The 18,222-nt window shown below is 42.2% G+C and overlaps 1 protein-coding gene across 1 annotated transcript in view; it reads left to right on the forward strand.

The window, feature by feature from the left end:
• The window catches only part of myo3b (myosin IIIB), a 174,050-nt gene that overhangs the window by 68,754 nt on the left and 87,074 nt on the right, over nucleotides 1-18,222 (forward strand). The window contains 10 exon segments of the mRNA XM_048239976.1: nucleotides 1,138-1,222; nucleotides 1,698-1,814; nucleotides 3,269-3,373; nucleotides 9,678-9,761; nucleotides 10,305-10,507; nucleotides 12,397-12,495; nucleotides 12,650-12,764; nucleotides 13,710-13,836; nucleotides 14,257-14,467; nucleotides 16,290-16,437. Of these exon segments, the coding sequence (XP_048095933.1) occupies nucleotides 1,138-1,222; nucleotides 1,698-1,814; nucleotides 3,269-3,373; nucleotides 9,678-9,761; nucleotides 10,305-10,507; nucleotides 12,397-12,495; nucleotides 12,650-12,764; nucleotides 13,710-13,836; nucleotides 14,257-14,467; nucleotides 16,290-16,437 (1,294 nt within the window).

Below are 18,222 nucleotides of genomic sequence, written 5' to 3' on the forward strand. Positions count from 1 at the left end.
AGGACTGCAAAGAAATCTAGGAGTTGTTCACGACAACCAACTAAACTTCTCAGATCATGTTGCCTCAGTAAGCCCGGTCATGCCGTTTAGCACTCTACAACATCACGGAAAATCAGGACTTACTTGACTCAAGATGCTACCCAACTTCTGGTTCAGGCAATAGTCATCTCCGCGACTTCGACTACTGCAATGCCCTCTGACAGGTCTCCCAGCCTGCGCCCAGTGAAACCACTTCAGATGATCCAGAGCGGCGGTGGCCTGGTCTACAACCAACCCAAAGGGCACATGTTACCCAGCTGCTCATCCAGCTACACTGGCTACCTATGGCGGCCCGCATCAAATTCAAGTCTCTAGGCTTGCCTACAAAGTAGTCTCGGTTCTGCTCCCACCTACTTGAATGCCCTCATACAGACTTACACTACCTCCAGACCGCTGCGCTCCTCTGGCCGAGCGGCGTCTAGCTCTACCACCCGTGCGGCTCAAGCCAATCCAAACTTTTCTCATCTGTTGTTTCCTCGTTGGTGGAACCTGCCAGTTCCTACAAGGGGCAGGGACATCCTTTTCCACTTTCAAAAACTCCTGAAGACCCAGCTCTTTAGAACATCTACTCTCATAGCAACACTTACAACAAGTCTTACTGATCCTAGCACTCAACCAGCCGTTAAACTGACAAGTAACTGTTAAAATACAGCACTCACTGACCACTTACTTATTCTTACTGTACTCTAATGTGTTTTTTTAAACTGTCCTAAAATTGTGAGAATTGTTCTAAAACTTACTGTTTACCATGTTGTTAGTCGCTTTGGTTAAAAAAAGCGTCAGCCAAATGTAATGTAATGTAATGTAATGTAATGTAATGTAATGTAATAGAAATGCAAGCATGCAATATTACAGTTTTAGAGATATGTGGAAGATTCACTTTTAGTGGCAAATAAGGTTGGACTATTTCATTGTTACAGATTATTGCATTGTTTCATTAAAAATACATATGAGTCCTTTTGGCTATGAGTACTTTCGGTATGATGGACATGCGGTCTAGCAAAAAGAGAGTGCTGTGTGCGGTGAAATCCTCTGTAACCCTATTGTCTTAAGCTGTGCTGTATTTGTTTGTTTGTTTATGTGCTTTGTGTTCTCTAGGCACGAGAGGATTAACACGCGTAAGACGCTCATCATTGAAAGCAGTCCTGATGATGACCTGGTGAATCTGGAGGTGCTCGACGAGGTGAGGGTGCAGTCGAGGCGATGCCGAGAAACAGAGACGTATACAGTATATGTTCTGTAAACGTCTGTAGGTGTATAAATTAGTGAAGTAAACGTGTTTTGACGCCGAGGCTCTCTCGGAAAAGAGACGGATACACAGTATGTGTCATATTGAGGTGTGACAGCAGGCTGCAGTTTGATTTGAAGTCATCTGTCTGTTTGTAAGTGTGTGATTTTGGGTTATTTTGCTATCTGTATTGATGTCTAATGATTAGAATGAAATTTGTTGGGTGTAAGAAACCAACAAAAAACGTAATGTGCAGTATATTTTGGTGTCTATACTGATATATGTGATCTGCATAGACATCTACAATATACTGTATGTAGAAAATATACAATGAGTTAGGTGTTGCTATTCTGTTAAGGATTGCACATTGATTATTTTGTGTAATCAGAAAAAAACTAAAGAGAAATACGGTTTTGTATTAATTTTTCAGGAAACGATTATTAGTCATCTCCAGAGGAGGTATGGAGAGCTGCAGATCTACACATATGTGGGGGATATCCTCATCGCTCTCAACCCCTTCCAGAGCCTCAGCATCTACTCCCCACAGGTGAGGCCAACACTCTCTCTCTCACACACACACACACACACACACACACACACACACACACACACACACATAGATCTAAACGTACCAGACTTACTAATACAGTATATCAGCATGGATTAGAGGCACTTTACAGTTAGTAGCATGGATGGACACACTGAGAGCTCAAAATTAATTTAAGCAATTAACCTTGAGGTTCTAGTGATTATTAAAAAGCTAAGGGTCGTTGTTAGGCACGGAGTGCAGCAACTCTAACTTTTCTATCAATTTGCCATAGGGCAGCAATATAGAATGAAATGCGGTCAACGTGAAGGGTTGTTCTGGGATTTTGCAATGGCACTGAGCGCTTTTCAGCCAATCATGATTAAGGACCGGAACTATCTGTTTTAGAAGGATGAATTATAAGCCTACACATGTACCTCTGCTGGTTGATGGCCCAGCTGAAAGGTGCTCAGGTGGGCCTGTGATCGGCGAGCTTACCGGACGCTGTTGTGTTCCACATACCCGGTTCTCAAGTGGAAAAGACTGAAAGGAAAGGGATCAGAGGGCATGTGGTGATCCGCAGGTCTGCTGACTTGAGGTCTGTAGCATTTGTGCAGACCAGGGTAGCGATAGCTTCATCCTCGTAAGATGATACTGTATATTATTCTAAAGCAACCTGGGATTTGACCATTTACTGGCTTTAGTGTAGAAAAGTGTGAGATAAAACCTACTTTTGGGTTGCAGATGCATTTCAATGTTTGTCACTTTAGGCTTATGAATGTACTCACAAGTACTGTATGCTAACCAGTAATATTTTTACATGCAGTTCACTTAAAGCTGCAGTTGGCAAGTCTGACAGATTGAGGGGACAACATTTTGAATGTTTACAACTCTCATGCCCCTCCCCCACTACCACCGAGCACCCTCTCATCGAATTTGTGCTCGTCAGTGCGCACCAGACTGCAGCAGACTGTGATTGACAGTCAGATATCAGAGAGCCCTGCTCTGATTGGACCAGAAGTACCGGGAGCTGTAGATTTTTGCAAAACAAATAACAGGCTCTGGATGAAGGTAGAAGTGCGGGTTTTTTTCTAAAACCGGCTGATTTATGTTGTTCTGTCAGAGCATAGTGTTGGTTTCAGTGAATATAATCAAAAAATCTTGCCAACTGCAGCTTTAATATAATATATATCAGTGTGATGCATTCAGTAAGTCTGTAGATCTATTGTTTTTTTTTTTTTTCATTATTTGTCTCACAAATATTGCTGAACATCCTGTTTCATCCAGTGACTGTTTCATAGACTTACTGAATTACAGTATATAGGACTGAAGGACAGGCCCACATGCCATAGTAATTTATATCACACTTACATGCAGAACACTGGAGAATGTCTGTTCTATGAGCCTGAAACAGGTTTATGTATTTTATTCATTTTCACATTGCAGTAGTGTGTAATGAGCGTTGCTTTCTCTAGTTTTCCAAGCTGTACCATGGAGTCAAGCGCTCAGAAAACCCCCCACACATCTTCGCCACGGCAGACGCAGCTTACCAGAGCATGGTCACCTTCAGCAAAGACCAGGTACTGTGTTCGTCTGTCTGTCTGTCTGTCTGTTTGTCTGTCTGTCTATCTGTCACTCTGTCTGTCTGTCTTGTGTTTGTGTGTGTCTTTGTCACTGTAGCAATTTGCGACGCAGCGGGCCCCTGCGCTGAGATGTTTTAATATAGGTTGAATATCAGTAGAGGTACAGAAATGTAGGCAGAGGTTAAGGCACGACATTCACCTGGGGGGTATTCCAGAAAGCAGGTTTACTGGCTTAACTGGGTATATTAACCCAGAGTTAGCGGTAAACCTGGGATTTCAGTTCCAGAAAGCTCAAAAATGATCAGGCTATGTAAGTAACTATGGTAACATAGGCTCTGAACTGAACTGGGTATGTAAACCCAGAGTAAACGGTAAACCTGGGATTTCAGTTCCAGAAAGCTCAAAAATGATCAGGCTATGTAAGTAACTATGGTAACATAGGCTCTGAACTTAACCTGGTAGGGGGTAGATTTTGTTCAGGTTATGTTCAATTATGTTCGGTTATTTCAGTGCATGTTCAATCAGGCCGCTATTTTTACACTTGTCACACAGTGGCGTTTCATTTTGACGAAGGTCCAATTGACAAAGAAGCACAAAATCATGTAATATTCATCCGTGCAATTCACACATGATAGTCTATCCATTCTTTTCCAAACAAGTTTTTCAGGAGAGTTTTTTTAGCTGAATCCTAAATATAGGCTACTTGAAAAGCATTCTCCATCCCTACATTACGCATGGTGGATTAGAATAGAATAAAATAAATCTTTAATGTAGGCTAGCTAGCCTACACCATAGTGGACATTTGTGTTTGGCTCACCAGACAGATGGACAAACAACATCTCAGACACATTGAAGATATAATTAAAACAAGTAGACCTACAGTACAAAAAGGGGAAACATAGCCTATAGAAAATGTATAAATACGTTTAAATATAGCTGTACAGCTCAGCCGGGTATGCATGTTGTCACTAAGTTTGGTTAAGAATGCTGATGGCATTTGGGATAAAATATTTTTTTAATAGGCTACACACGCTGTCATCGACTGGGAGTTTTTGTAGTGTTGGAGACGCAGAGCATATCGGCAAGCTGTCGGTCGGTGCGTAAAGTTTGCCTTTAGCTTAAAGCAGTTCCTCGCGCCAACTTCATTCGTTTTCCTGGACACAAACCCACGAGGATCATTAAAGTGTAGTTTCACCAACTGGCAGGTCAGCATCACTTATTAAATTTTCCAAATGTGCACCGAAATGTGTCCAATAGGCTACCCATGCCTTCCGACATTCACCCTTCCGATGATGGAGCGCAAAAGTTTAACTTGGCCCATAGCTGCAGGACCCACGTTAAAATAGAAAACTACATTTGGGATTCTCAAAGAATTCTATGGCCCACTCAATATGTGACAACTAGGCCAGTGTAAGAAAGCATCATTCAAAGCAGTCAATACAATACGTGATGTCCAGTGAATTATTTAATTGTTCTTTTGACATTAAATAGGCTATCTTAAACATACGCATTTACACGGTCTGCCAAGCAAGGTCTCGGACGAAGGCGCTTAAGTATTGCTCTTTTTTTGTTATTACAGTTCTCTCCTCCTCGTAAGCCTCGACTACTCCGCCTCTGAAAAATACGGTGCTCTTCCTTTTGCCGGTTTCCCTCATGGTTTCGACTCTCAATAGATGATGCCTTTATAAGTTCGCCGTGAACGCGCACAACTCTAGGTTATCTAACACAGGGTTGATTGAACTAACTGGTAACCGGTGTTTTGGAACCGACAGCTCGGGTTTAGTCGCCACAGGTTCAGACAACCCAGAGGTTAAGTTTTATCTCAGTGTTTGTTAAATCTCCTTTCTGGAATACCCCTCTGACATTCACCAGAGGCAGCCGTGGCCTACTGGTTAGCGCTTCGGACTTGTAACCGGAGGGTTGCCGGTTCGAACCCCGACCAGTAGGAACGGCAGAAGTGCCCTTGAGCAAGGCACCTAACCCCTCACTGCTCCCAGTGCCCTGAGATAAAATGGAGATTACGAGTATTCAGGCCTACCTGCTTCGGGTGCTATACTACTACTAATACCAACAATAATAATAATGGTAATAATAATAATAGTAATACAGAGCTAATGGAGAACTGGATTCTCTGAATTATTCACAATATGAATACTGGTAGATTAGTTTTGAAAAGCTGTGGCTCAGACTAAAGAGTGTGATGTGTTAACACCATGACGCCCCTCCTGTCCTTCATGAGGGCTGACAGGTTTGGATGTTCCCACAACTCTTGATTACTGCATAAATAAAACAGATACGTCCTGGAAAAAAATCACCATATCTCGACATTTGCTAAATTTGATCAGTGTTGCTGCACTTTATTTATCCCCAAAAGCTGATAAAGATGCCTTACATAATCATCAACTAAGGTATAAAAATAGGGTTTTTACAGACTCCCAGACACAAAGTGGTCACTACTACTACTACTACGACAACTACTACTACCACTACTATTTCTACTACTACCACCACTCTTACTACTACTACTACTACTACTACTACTACTACTACTACTACTACTACTACTACTACTACTACTACTACTACTACTGCTGCTGCAGCATGAGAAACATGTTGGTAAAGAGTTCTGTCATCTCACTGCTGGTGTTGCTGTTGTCCATGTGTGGAGCTCAGACTCAAAGCACCCAGACTGAAGTTCAGAGTTCAGAGAGCCAAAGCACTGGGGCTGCTGCTGCTGTGGTCACTACCTAGCTGGACGTCTATACTGAGCTCAGGGAACTCAGAGACATGGTGGTGGAGCTGAGAGTGCTGCTGACTGTCACCCAGAATGAGCTACAGAACACCAAGACTGAGCTGCTGAACAAAATGGAGTCTGAAGAGAATGGCATTTTGACAGAGATGGTTGATGTAAAGATGAGGATGGCTATCACTGAGTCTGAGGTGAAGGATCTGAAGCTGGACAATGCAGCACAAGAGACCAGACTGACTGCAAGTGAGACTGACCTCACAGCAGTGAAGACCAGACTGGCTGCTAGTGAAACTGAAGTGATGAATCTGAGGGAGGAAACTGCAGCACAGACAGCTGATCTGAGGTCAGTTACTGAGAGACTGGTCGCCACTGAGAATGACATGGAGCATGTGAAGAAAGACACTGCAGCACAACACACAGACCTGACCACTATCAAGATTGATGTGATGAACCTGACCAAAGCAAATGTGGCACAAGAGGCCAGACTGGCTGCCAGTGAGACTGAGGTGGAGAACCTGAAGATGGAAACTGTAGCACAAGAGGCAGAGCTGACTGCTGTGAAGACTGAAATGATAAACCTGATCAAGTTGAATGCAGCACAAGACACAGAGCTGGCCATGCTCAAGACCAGACTGGCTGCTAGTGAAACTGAAGTGGTGAATCTGAGGAAGGAAACTGCAGCACAGACAGCTGATCTGAGGTCAGTTACTGAGAGACTGGTCGCCACTGAGACTGACATGGAGCATGTGAAGAACGACACTGCAGCCCAACACACAGACCTGACCACTATGAAGACTGAACTGATGAACCTGAAGATGGAAACTGCAGAACAAGAGGTAGATCTCACATCAGTGAGGACCAGACTGCTGAATCTGGAGAAAGAGATCACAGAGCAACCCAAGGTGGCATTCTCAGCAGCTCTGACTCACTCAGGATACATTAAGGCTGAGGAGTCTGACGACTTGAACTTGGTCTTCACTAAAATCATCACCAATGTTGGACAGGCCTACAACAGCACAACAGGCTTCTTCACAGCTCCAGTCAGGGGAGTCTACTACTTCAGATTCACAGTCATGGATTTCCTATCCACACACAACATGAAGATAAAAATGTTTAAGAATAGTCAGCAGATCATGTTTTTATATGAGCGTGATACTGATGGACATTGGACCTATCTGTCCAGTGGTGTGACTCTGCAGCTGGAGGTGGAGATGTAGTTAACATGCGACTCCCTGCAGGCCACAGGCTCTATGATAATTGTGATAACAACAGCATCTTCAGTGGCTTCCTGCTCTTTCCTCTGAGTGTAACACACTGCTCAACATAATGCAGATTAGTGATAAATAAACATAAGCATCCCTCATCTCTGTCATGTGTCTTATGGGTTTAATGAGGTCATGAGGATCACATATCTAATAGTTATACAATCTAATTTTTAAGTTAATTCAAAATTATTTTATAGACATTTCTATATGTCTGATTGTGTTGAGACAAGTCATGCTGGTCCAGGATGTGTGTAATTTGTAAAAAGTTAACTTGCTCATCTCTGCAGGCCACAGACTGTACAATAGTGTTGAAAACTACAGCACCTTCAGGGATGGGCACAAATACATCAAAATGTATTTCCAAATAAAATAACAAATACCCACCTTAAAAATGTATCAAAATAAGCTACAAAATACAGCAGCCAAAAAATGTATCAAAATAAAATACTGTATTTTTGTATTTTCAAAATACTACAAAATACCACCTCACCCCACTTTTATTAGTTATTTTTCCAAAATTGCCATATAATAAAGAGCATCCTTCGAGCCTTTTGGATAACTGAAACAATATGATCATGGGGGAAAATAGTGTAAGAACATAGCGGTCATAGCCTATAGTGTTTAATAGACTAGCACACAGCGTTTAATAGAATAGTTGCATAGGCTACAATACAAGTAAATATAATATAACAGACTCACCAATAGCAAGCCTACTGTAGGCTACAGCTGAGTGCAAAATCTCATCATCACTATGTCTTTCCATTCATTTTGAAATGTTCTTGTAAGATCCTGCTCAAAAGCAAATTGCACATAGGGCCTGATAATATTGCAACATTGAACGTAGGATCGCTCGGAATGTTCTTTAAAGTACAGAACTAATTCTAACACATTTAGAAAGTGGCTAGGCAGAGGCACCAAATGTGATGGAAAGTTTAAGAGCGAACAGGACACTCTGCATGGCTTTTAGTATTATGTGCTGCTCTGACAGTCCACTTTTATTGTCTGTTAGTCTACTGTTTTTGAGTTTGGACATGTACTGTTTTGCAGTGACAGGCTATGAATGCCGACTCCACAACTGTTGCACTTCCCAGTTGGTGTAATACATTGCTTACTATGAATCAGTGACAATAACTCAAAGACAAACAATTCAAATGGATGACTTATTTAGAAATTTAAACTAGGTAGCATTTTAACCTTTTAAGTTATTTAAGCACAACTAACTTCTCAAACAGTGTTGCATTCAGACGAGGGTGCCACAGACAGACAGAGACAGAGATGTTGTGCTTTATAGATAGTTAGATAGATGTCATCACAGTGTTTCACAGAAAGTATTTTACAGTATTTTGAAAATACAAAAATACACAACACTGAAGTATTTTGATACAAATTACAATGGCATTTTCATCATCTCAATAAAATACAAATTACAAAATAGTATTTTGTATTTGAAATACGTATTTTAAATACATGTATTAGAAATACTGCCCATCTCTGGACACATATTATGCTTCCTCAATACTGCACAAATAAACCATTCATAAACTGCAATTTCTAACTCTTGTCCTTATTGGAAATGCTGGCTAATGCTGAATCATCACTGTTTTTAATGCTGAATCATCACTTCCTTTTGTCAAAAATATAATGGTAAAATATAGTTATTGAATATATGAGTTGAATTAAATCCAGGTAGTATTTCAGTAAATAACTTTAGGGTTATATAAGCAGACAACAAAAAAAGGTCTATAAACAGACAGAGTAATGTAAGCTGATACATTAGATGGCTTGATTGCATGACACTTTGGATCAGACTTTTAAAGTTGCCCTGCATTGAGCAGATGATTTTTTTTCTAAAGCAATATAGACCTGCAAACGACGGGTTCAGAAATCAAACCCGAGCTGACCAATGGACTAGTTGCATGAAAGGCTCTCGGTGGGCTTGTTTGTTTCCTGTGGAGCCAGGTGTGTTTGAATCTGCCGCTATACTAAATGTAAAAATGCATCAGACAAATGTAATTAGTGTCTATATGTCCTTTATCGTAACATGCTGATTCACTAGGTGCATCACCCAACCAGGTCCGTGTAGACACTAATTACGTTCAGAATAGCGGCAGGTTCAAACACACCTGGCTCCACTGGAAATTAACAAGCTCACCGAGAGCCTTTCGTGCAACTAGTCAATTGTCTGGTGGTGAAGCTACTGCTGCTCACTATCGTCATGCTCTCAGAATTATATGTGTTATCTGTTGTTGTTGATATTAATGTTGTTATTGTTGTTTCCATGGTTTAGTGCATCATCATCAGTGGGGAGAGTGGGGCAGGGAAGACAGAGAGTGCCCACTTGATCGTCCAGCACCTCACCTTTCTAGGAAAGGTAAATCATCTCCACTTACGCATGATTCATACTGGTCGTAGGCCTGCGGCCTGCAGGCTCTTATCCAAATCCCATAATGGAGTTGATGCACACAAGGAGAAATAAGCTTTGATAGTGAAATCGCTGGAATAATGGATGGAGAGGCGGAAGGCAGCTAAACTGATGGTTTGTTATTGAGGACTGAAAGTCTACATGGCAATATTTTCACTGTTTTCACTGACCCTGCTTTGTACTACAAACATAACAGACGTCAATGCCAGAACAACACATCGGCCTACTATGCTGTAGTTTACAATGGTCAAAAACAATGTTTAGCCACTTTTTACTCTGAGAGTTGTGCTGCAAACAGTCAAGAACATAACAGATCATAATTGTGTTTACATTTGTCAACATTGTGTTCATTTGTTTGTTTGTCTGTATGCATGACTTTACAGGCAAAACAACTATATTGTATGAAAAGATCATATTCACATTCATGTTGTTATTCAGAAATGTTGTTCATCTGTTTGTTTATTTGTTTGCTTGTTTGTATATCTGTGACAGGCCAACAACCGCACACTGCGGGAGAAGATCCTCCAGGTGAACCCTCTGCTGGAGGCCTTTGGGAACGCCTGCACGGCCATCAACGACAACTCCAGCCGCTTCGGCAAGTACCTGGAGATGAAGTTTACCCCCACCGGCGCCGTCATGGGCGCCAAGATCTCCGAGTACCTGCTGGAGAAGTCCCGAGTCATCAAACAAGCAGCGTGAGTGGAGCCCCCCTGATGCAGGGAGGTCTTACTGCATCAGATTTAATTCAACTAAACTTTTTAAATTGAATTAGATTTTAAAGCATGACTAAAGAAGATTTGCTCTCTGTGTTCAACAGTTGAGAGGTGCAAAAACTAAGTTTGCATCTTTGCAACAAACTATAAACATTACTCTGATACAATATGGAGGGAATGCACCAAAAGCATAACCTGACTCTCGCCAGATGAATTTCGTTCTGCCTAGCTCCGCCCAGCTCCACTCACATCCATCTGGGATTGGTTCCGTTGAGAGTGATTTCGGCACGAGATTGTATGGTAGAGCCAATCAGGACGCAGGGCGGGAGTTTCATAGATGTGACGTAGTGTAGAAGCGACTGTGAGACTGTTCTCAGCGTCACGGGTTGGCTTCGATGTGAGTGGTTGAAGTAGCATGTCAATAGATGACTGACAAGTGGCTTATCCAATCATATGCAAGCATTTTTTGATTAGGCCCAGCCTTCTGAAGCACCACTCCAATGAATTGATCCCATATGGATGAGTGGAGCTAGGCGGAACGAAATTCATCTGGCGATAGTCAGGTTACCAAAAGCATTCTATAGAAAGAGAGCTCTGAATTAGTAGCCTATCTATTTTTACTCTACACTTAGTCACACTCCAAACTTCCTCCATTGCAAAAAGAAGAACATAGCTAAAGATGAACTGATCTTGTCTTCATGCCAAGCAAGGCGTGTAAGTGTAAACCATAAAATTTGACACCTAATAATGAATACCATGGCAGCTGTACAATGAAAACCCTCAATTTGTAAAGTCAGTGTCTTTCCTTCGGGGACGCATGTAAAGGTAGACAGTTTTTAACACTTTGTCAAATGATTATTCAGCAAAACATCAGCTTTAAAATGTTTTATATAGTCATGATTAGTGCTTTATTTATCGTTTGTCACCATCATGTTCAGCAGTTTGGTTCATTCAGAGAGGAAAGAGCAGGAAACCACTGAATGTGTTGCGTTTCAATTTCAATTTCTATTTAATATCACTAAGAGAGTGGCAAAACATTACACATGTCTCATGGCGCTTTACAGAGTGTTAAAACATTCAGAGAGAGCCCATGCGATGAGGTCCGTCATCTCACTGCTGGTGCTGCTGTTCTCCATGTGTGGAGCTCAGACTCAGAGCACCCAGACTGAAGTTCAGACAGAGAGCCAGAGCACTGGGGCTGCTGCTGCAGTCACTACCCAGCTGGATGTCTCTGCTGAGCTCAGGGAACTCAGAGGGTTGCTGAGTTTCGAAACAGCAAATCTCGGCCAGGTCTGCTGATTAGAGAGCACTGTTGACATGTGTGAGAGTGTTATCAGGCTGTTCACCTGATCAGTGCTGCACTTGTTGCTGGGCAGGGACCAGAATTAGACAGAATTAGACCATGTTCTTTCTGGAACACTGTGTAAACACTCTTTCTGTAAACACTGTGTAATGTCCTTATTTAACCTCATTATATGACTGCCATCAGTTTTTAATGAATAACATGAGACATTTTGTTAAAAAGTAATTCAATTTGGCTCCTCGTAGTTTTTTGCTACATGTTGTGTCAAACTCATATTAAATATGATATTTAGGTACTAAGCGAAACTCTACATAGATTTTCTAAAGTGATCATACAAAATATAATACTACTCCTATAATATGATTTGGTGTTAGGTAAACATGATGATACTTAACATTAAATATCCACTGCTTAAACTATGCAGTTGGCATTAAATACCCACTGCTTAAACTATGCAGTTGGCATTGGAAGTTTTACCCTTGAAAAAAGAAAATGAGCTTAGTGAAGATGAATGTCCTGAACAGGCACATGATGAATGAGATAATGTGTTTGTTTTATCTTTTAACAGAGGAGAGAAGAACTTCCATATATTCTACTACATCTATGCTGGCCTGTACCATCAGGAGAAACTGAAGAAGTACAGACTCCCAGACAAAACACCACCAAGGTGTGTGTGTTACTGCACTGCAATGTACACACACACACACACACACACACACACACACACACACACAACCTCAGGGGCATCGGAGAGCACAGAACTCCGATTGATTGATCAGTTGATTGATTGGTTGATTAATTGATTGGGTGTTAATGTGCAGGTACATTGGCAGTCAGAATGGGAAGGTGATGCAGGACATCATCTCCAGCAAACTCTACAAGGAGCAGTTTGATGCCATCCAGGACTGCTTCAGGATCATAGGGTTCACTGAAGAGGTATGGAAGCCATGTCCCCACGCATTAGTATTTTTGTTTTACATGATGTTTGAATATAGTGTATTGTGATACTTTTACATTCATCACCATTATACTTTCTATTTGGTCCATATGTTCTATAATAAGTAACTGTATCACTACTGTAGATAAGAACTAGAATAGCTCAGTGAGACATGGCTTTATGGGGCAGTGGTAGCATAGTGGCTAAGGAGCTGGGCTAGCATGCAGTAGCCAGAAAAGCTGTGAGCCTTCCACTGTTGTGCCCCTTGAGCAAGGCACTGAACCCTTAAAGGAGTACCGTCACACCGGTGTGACGGGAATATTGGGAAATTAACATTCTAAAGAATATCTGGGTTCATTGAATTCAACATAGAATTTTAGAACCTTCAATTGTTGCGGAACTTAGAACGTTCAAAAACCTACACCTTTAAGGGTTAACCCCGCGCTGCTCCAGGGTTAATGTAACAGTGTCCTTTTAATATAGCTTATGTCGCTTTGGAAAAAACATCTGTGAAATGAATAAATGTAAATATAATATAATATCATCTAAGATTTATATCATATAATGTAAAATGATATCAGGCATTTTCATGAATACTATTTATGTGTTGTACTGATAGTCAAGGATATGATCTTAGAGGGGAAAACATAAAAGGATGAGGAGGAGGAGGAGGAGGAGGATGATGATGAGTAGGAGGAGGATGATGATGGTGAAGAGGAAAGGGAGGAGGAGGAGGAGGAGGAGAATGATGAGTAGGAGGAGGATGATGAGTAGGAGGAGGAGGAGGAGGAGGAGAGGAGGAAGAGGATGATGAGTAGGAGGAGGAGGAGGAGGAGGAGGAGGATGATGAGTAGGAGGATGGTGAAGAGGAAGAGGAAAGGGAGGAAAAGGAGGAGGATGGTGATTAATCCATTTGGTGGTGTCTATGTGTATGCGTCCTGCAGGAGGTGAACTCAGTGCACATGATCCTGTCTGCCATCATGAACACGGGCAACATCCAGTTCACCTCCATCACCTCCCAGCACCAGACAGACAAGAGCCAAGTGCCCAACTCAGAAGCTCTAGACAATGGTGAGACACACACACACACACACACACACACAGACACACAGACACACAGACACACACACACACAGACACAGACACACACACACACACACACACACACACACACACACACACACACACACACACACACACACACAGACACACACACACACACACACAGACACACAGACACACACACACAAACACACACACAGACACAGACACACACACACGCAGACAAACACACACGCTCATGTGTGCCTTTTATTATAAAAGGCACACATGAGAAGACATGCACATTATCATACACACATGTATAATACTGTGTGTGTGTGCATGTGCCTTGTGTCATTTATGGTTATATATAAATGGTGGTTGTAGTTATATATCCTGTGTCCTTAATTGTGTGTGTGTGTGTGTGTTTGTGTGTGTGTGGGTCCTTAGCTGCCGATCTCCTGAGCATCGGATCGGAAGAGCTGCAGGAAGCTCTGACGTCCCACTGCGTGGTGACGCGCGGCGAGACCATCATCCGCACGAACACGGTGGACAAGGCCACCGACGTGCGCGACGCCATGTCCAAGGCCCTCTACGGACGCCTCTTCAGCTGGATCGTCAACCGCATCAACACCCTGCTCCAGCCCGACACCAACATCTGGTGAGAGCCCAGGATTGGACAGCATGGCTGTCAGGCAGACAAGTTCATCACACGATTGGTTGTCTGGGTCAGGACATCCTAGTGTTGGCCAATCAGTATAGTTACAGGAAACACTGGAGCTGTTCCCTGTTCTTTTAGCTTGTTTGTTATTGTGCTCATAAAGCCAAAGAAACTATGTGTTTGTGTTTGTGTTTGATTCTCGATTCACGACTCACGAGTCATGATTCATGGTTCACAACTCCTCTGCTGTAATACTGTAATAGCAGTTTGTGTTTAACTCAGACTAAAAGAATGATCTCCTCAGCTACCGCGTGACTTGTTAGGAAATCTCTTCTGAATGGGTTTCATTTTGTGCACTTACTCACACAGCTCTATTGTGGATTGATCTCTGTGTCAGACAAGCTTTCATTAGTCTAGTCTCTGGAGTGATTAACACACACACACACACACACACACACACAGTCAGACAGAGACAGACAGAACGACAGAGACATTCACACGCACGCACACACACATACATACACACACACACACACATACGTATGCATGCGCGTGCACACAACCACCACACACACACACACACACACACACACACACACACAGGCAGTCAGACAGACAGTCAAAATAACAGACATTCACACACACATGCATGCACGCGCACACACACAAACACACACCCATACATACTGTACACACACACACAAAGACACACATACACACACACACGCGCGCACACACACAGACAGAATGACAGAGACATTCACACACACACACATGCGCACACAAACATACACATACATACACACACACATACATATGCACACACACACACACACATGCACACACACACACACACACACACACACACACACACACACACACACACACACACAGACAGTCAGACAGAATGACATAGACATTCACACACACACACATACATCCACGTTTCAACGCCAAACCACGGTGACCTCTGCTGCTAGCCAGGCTCAGGCTCCCAGTCTCATTGAGGAATGCTAATGCAGTGAGCCAACAGTAGAAAAAAGGGGTTCTATAAATGTTTGATGTGGAGTTGCATTGAGAAAAATACTATTCCTTGTGATGATTAAGAAGACTTCAGAGAGATGGAGAGAGGGCTGCACATTGATCCAGATCATTCCCTTTTGAAATCATCATTCGGACTGTCAGGGAACCGTCAGTAGGTTCTCTCTCTCTCTTTCTCTTTCTGGCCAGTTCAATCTATTGCAAACTTGCACTTATTGCCACTAATCACCTGTTAACCAAGACTCAAGGTGACCTTCCGCTTCAGATCCAGCAGGCAGTAGCTCTCAAGATAGAGGTGGGAGGGGCTAGAAGTTTCCTCTTTTTTTTTGTTAGTTTTCTGTTTTTTTCCCCGATACAATAACTTTACCATTGGTGTTTGAAGAGAACAATTGCTGCAAATGGAAGATTTATGTGACCATTTGAATCGCTTCATGATTCTCCATGACATTTATTTAAATGGTTTTAGTCCTGGGATATGTGTTTGAGATTACAGTGTCCATACCATACCCGTCTGAAGAGGTGCACTGATATATAGTATATAGTAGATTTGAATTCAATTACATTAAAACAATGGCATCTACCTATGCCTTATCATTTAGGTGCATTCAAATCCATGTAATTTCATTTGTAGGTTGAGCTTTCGAGTTGATATTGACGTTTATTTTGAAATCCAGGTTGGAAATATCTTGATGAGAGAGACTGATGTATTGTAAGACATTGCACGTACAGTATAAACTGCTCCTCTCATCCTGCTGTCTGTGGTGTGTCCATCTCTGTCCAGTGCTGCAGAAAGTGGGATGAACGTGGGCATCCTGGACATTTTCGGCTTCGAGAACTTCAAGAAGAACTCCTTCGAGCAGCTCTGCATCAACATCGCCAACGAGCAGATTCAGTTCTACTTCAATCAGCACATCTTCGCTCTGGAGCAGGTGAGAGAGGCCTGACAGTGCAGCACTACACATCTTGCTGTGTGTGTGTGTGTGTGTGTGTGTGTGTGTGTGTGTGTGTGTGTGTATGTGTTTTTTGTTATTTTTTTTTAATTTGTTATTGTTAAACACGAAGTTATATTATCCTTAATTATTTGTATGATCTTTTCGTCTATCAATTCCAGCATCGTGTTTAACCACCAAGCACTGCACTGCCCTCTACAGTAGTGCCTTGATTATCGGTGCTGTGTCTTAAAGGCCCTTTAATGAAGATGTGCTCTCCCAGAGCCACTCACTCTTCTTAATGGCTCTCGGAGTCGAGCGAAGGATTAGCGGCACGTCTGATCCTTGATTTGTTCAAGCAGCACGTTCGCGTTCACCACGTCCCACAGTCGTTATACGACACCGAAGAGGGTGCTAGAAGCTCTCGGGGATCGCTGACTGTGGCTAGGGGGAAAGCGTACAATGGCAGTGTGTTGGTGATGACAGAAGTGACGTTTATCTGTTGAACGTCTCCGAGCGTGTGATGTGTAGAGATTGTTCTAGAGTGATGTACAGGTGGGTTTTCTGTCAGTGGTGCGCTAGATTTAGGTAGAGCTAATCTTAGTGAGAGCGTCGTCTTAATCTCAGTCACCGACTATTCTATTCAGTTTACTTCACAGAAAATGAAGGAATTTCAATTTGTTGCATTAAGTGCAATAATATTGATTCTGCCTAATGAACTGCCTAAAAGTTGTTGGGGGGACACACTTCAGGTACAGTTACTGCTAGGCACGTAACCCACTAGTGTTTGTTATTTAGTTTTGATCCAGACAGTAAGTTCTGGCTCTGAAGTTGCAAGACATGAATGAGATCAAACAAAAGCAAGCAACTGCACTTCATTAAAAAAAAGAAAGAAAACAAAACTTTAAGGTGCTGGATCAAACAAAAACAACAAAGTGTAGAATAAAATGAACTGGACAACACTTGCATAAAAGTACACATATATTCTTCTCAAGACACACAGATACAGTACGACTCAGAAGAGAAAAAAGTAAAAAAAAAGACCAAGACTGGCAGCTAGATGACGTGAGGAGCAACTAGATGCCGTGAATCTAGATGATGACGCCTACAATCCCAACAACCTCAATAAATAGGATAAATATAGACTTATGAGGACCACATGTTTTGCAAGATAATTAATATCTAATATGTCACAAAAGGGAGAATGCATTAATATATTGGGACCTGGTGTTCTGCTGCTTCTGCTCACAGAAGTGCCTTGTGGGGCTTAGCCTTATCTCTGTCAGATCTGGCTACAAGTCAGTTCCTTTTCTGGCTGTGGATACACACCCTACCAACACACACACACACACACACACACACACACACACATACGCACACACACACACACACACACACACACACACACACACACACACACACACACACACACACACACACACACACACACACACACACACACACACACACACACACACACCTAATGTAGTGTAATGTAATTGTTTGTGCCCTCTGGTTAAGCTGGGAGTCAGGCTACTCTCATGAATAAACTATGAGTGCTGTTGCATTTTATTACTGAAAAATATTTTATATGTTAATTAATCCATTACCACAACATGGTTTGATCACTCCTCCCTGCTTTTGTAAATCATGAATTATAAAACAGCGCCTGTGTTTGGACTAATACAGCTGCCTTGTGTTTCCGACTCCATATTTACTGTTCAAATTAAATGCAGAAGGTTTTGAGGGGTGATGGCTTTACCATATTTAGTGGTAAGTAGATTT

The sequence above is a fragment of the Alosa alosa genome, chromosome 3 (genome assembly GCF_017589495.1).
Source record: "Alosa alosa isolate M-15738 ecotype Scorff River chromosome 3, AALO_Geno_1.1, whole genome shotgun sequence".
Classification (NCBI taxonomy): Eukaryota; Metazoa; Chordata; class Actinopteri; order Clupeiformes; family Clupeidae; genus Alosa; species Alosa alosa.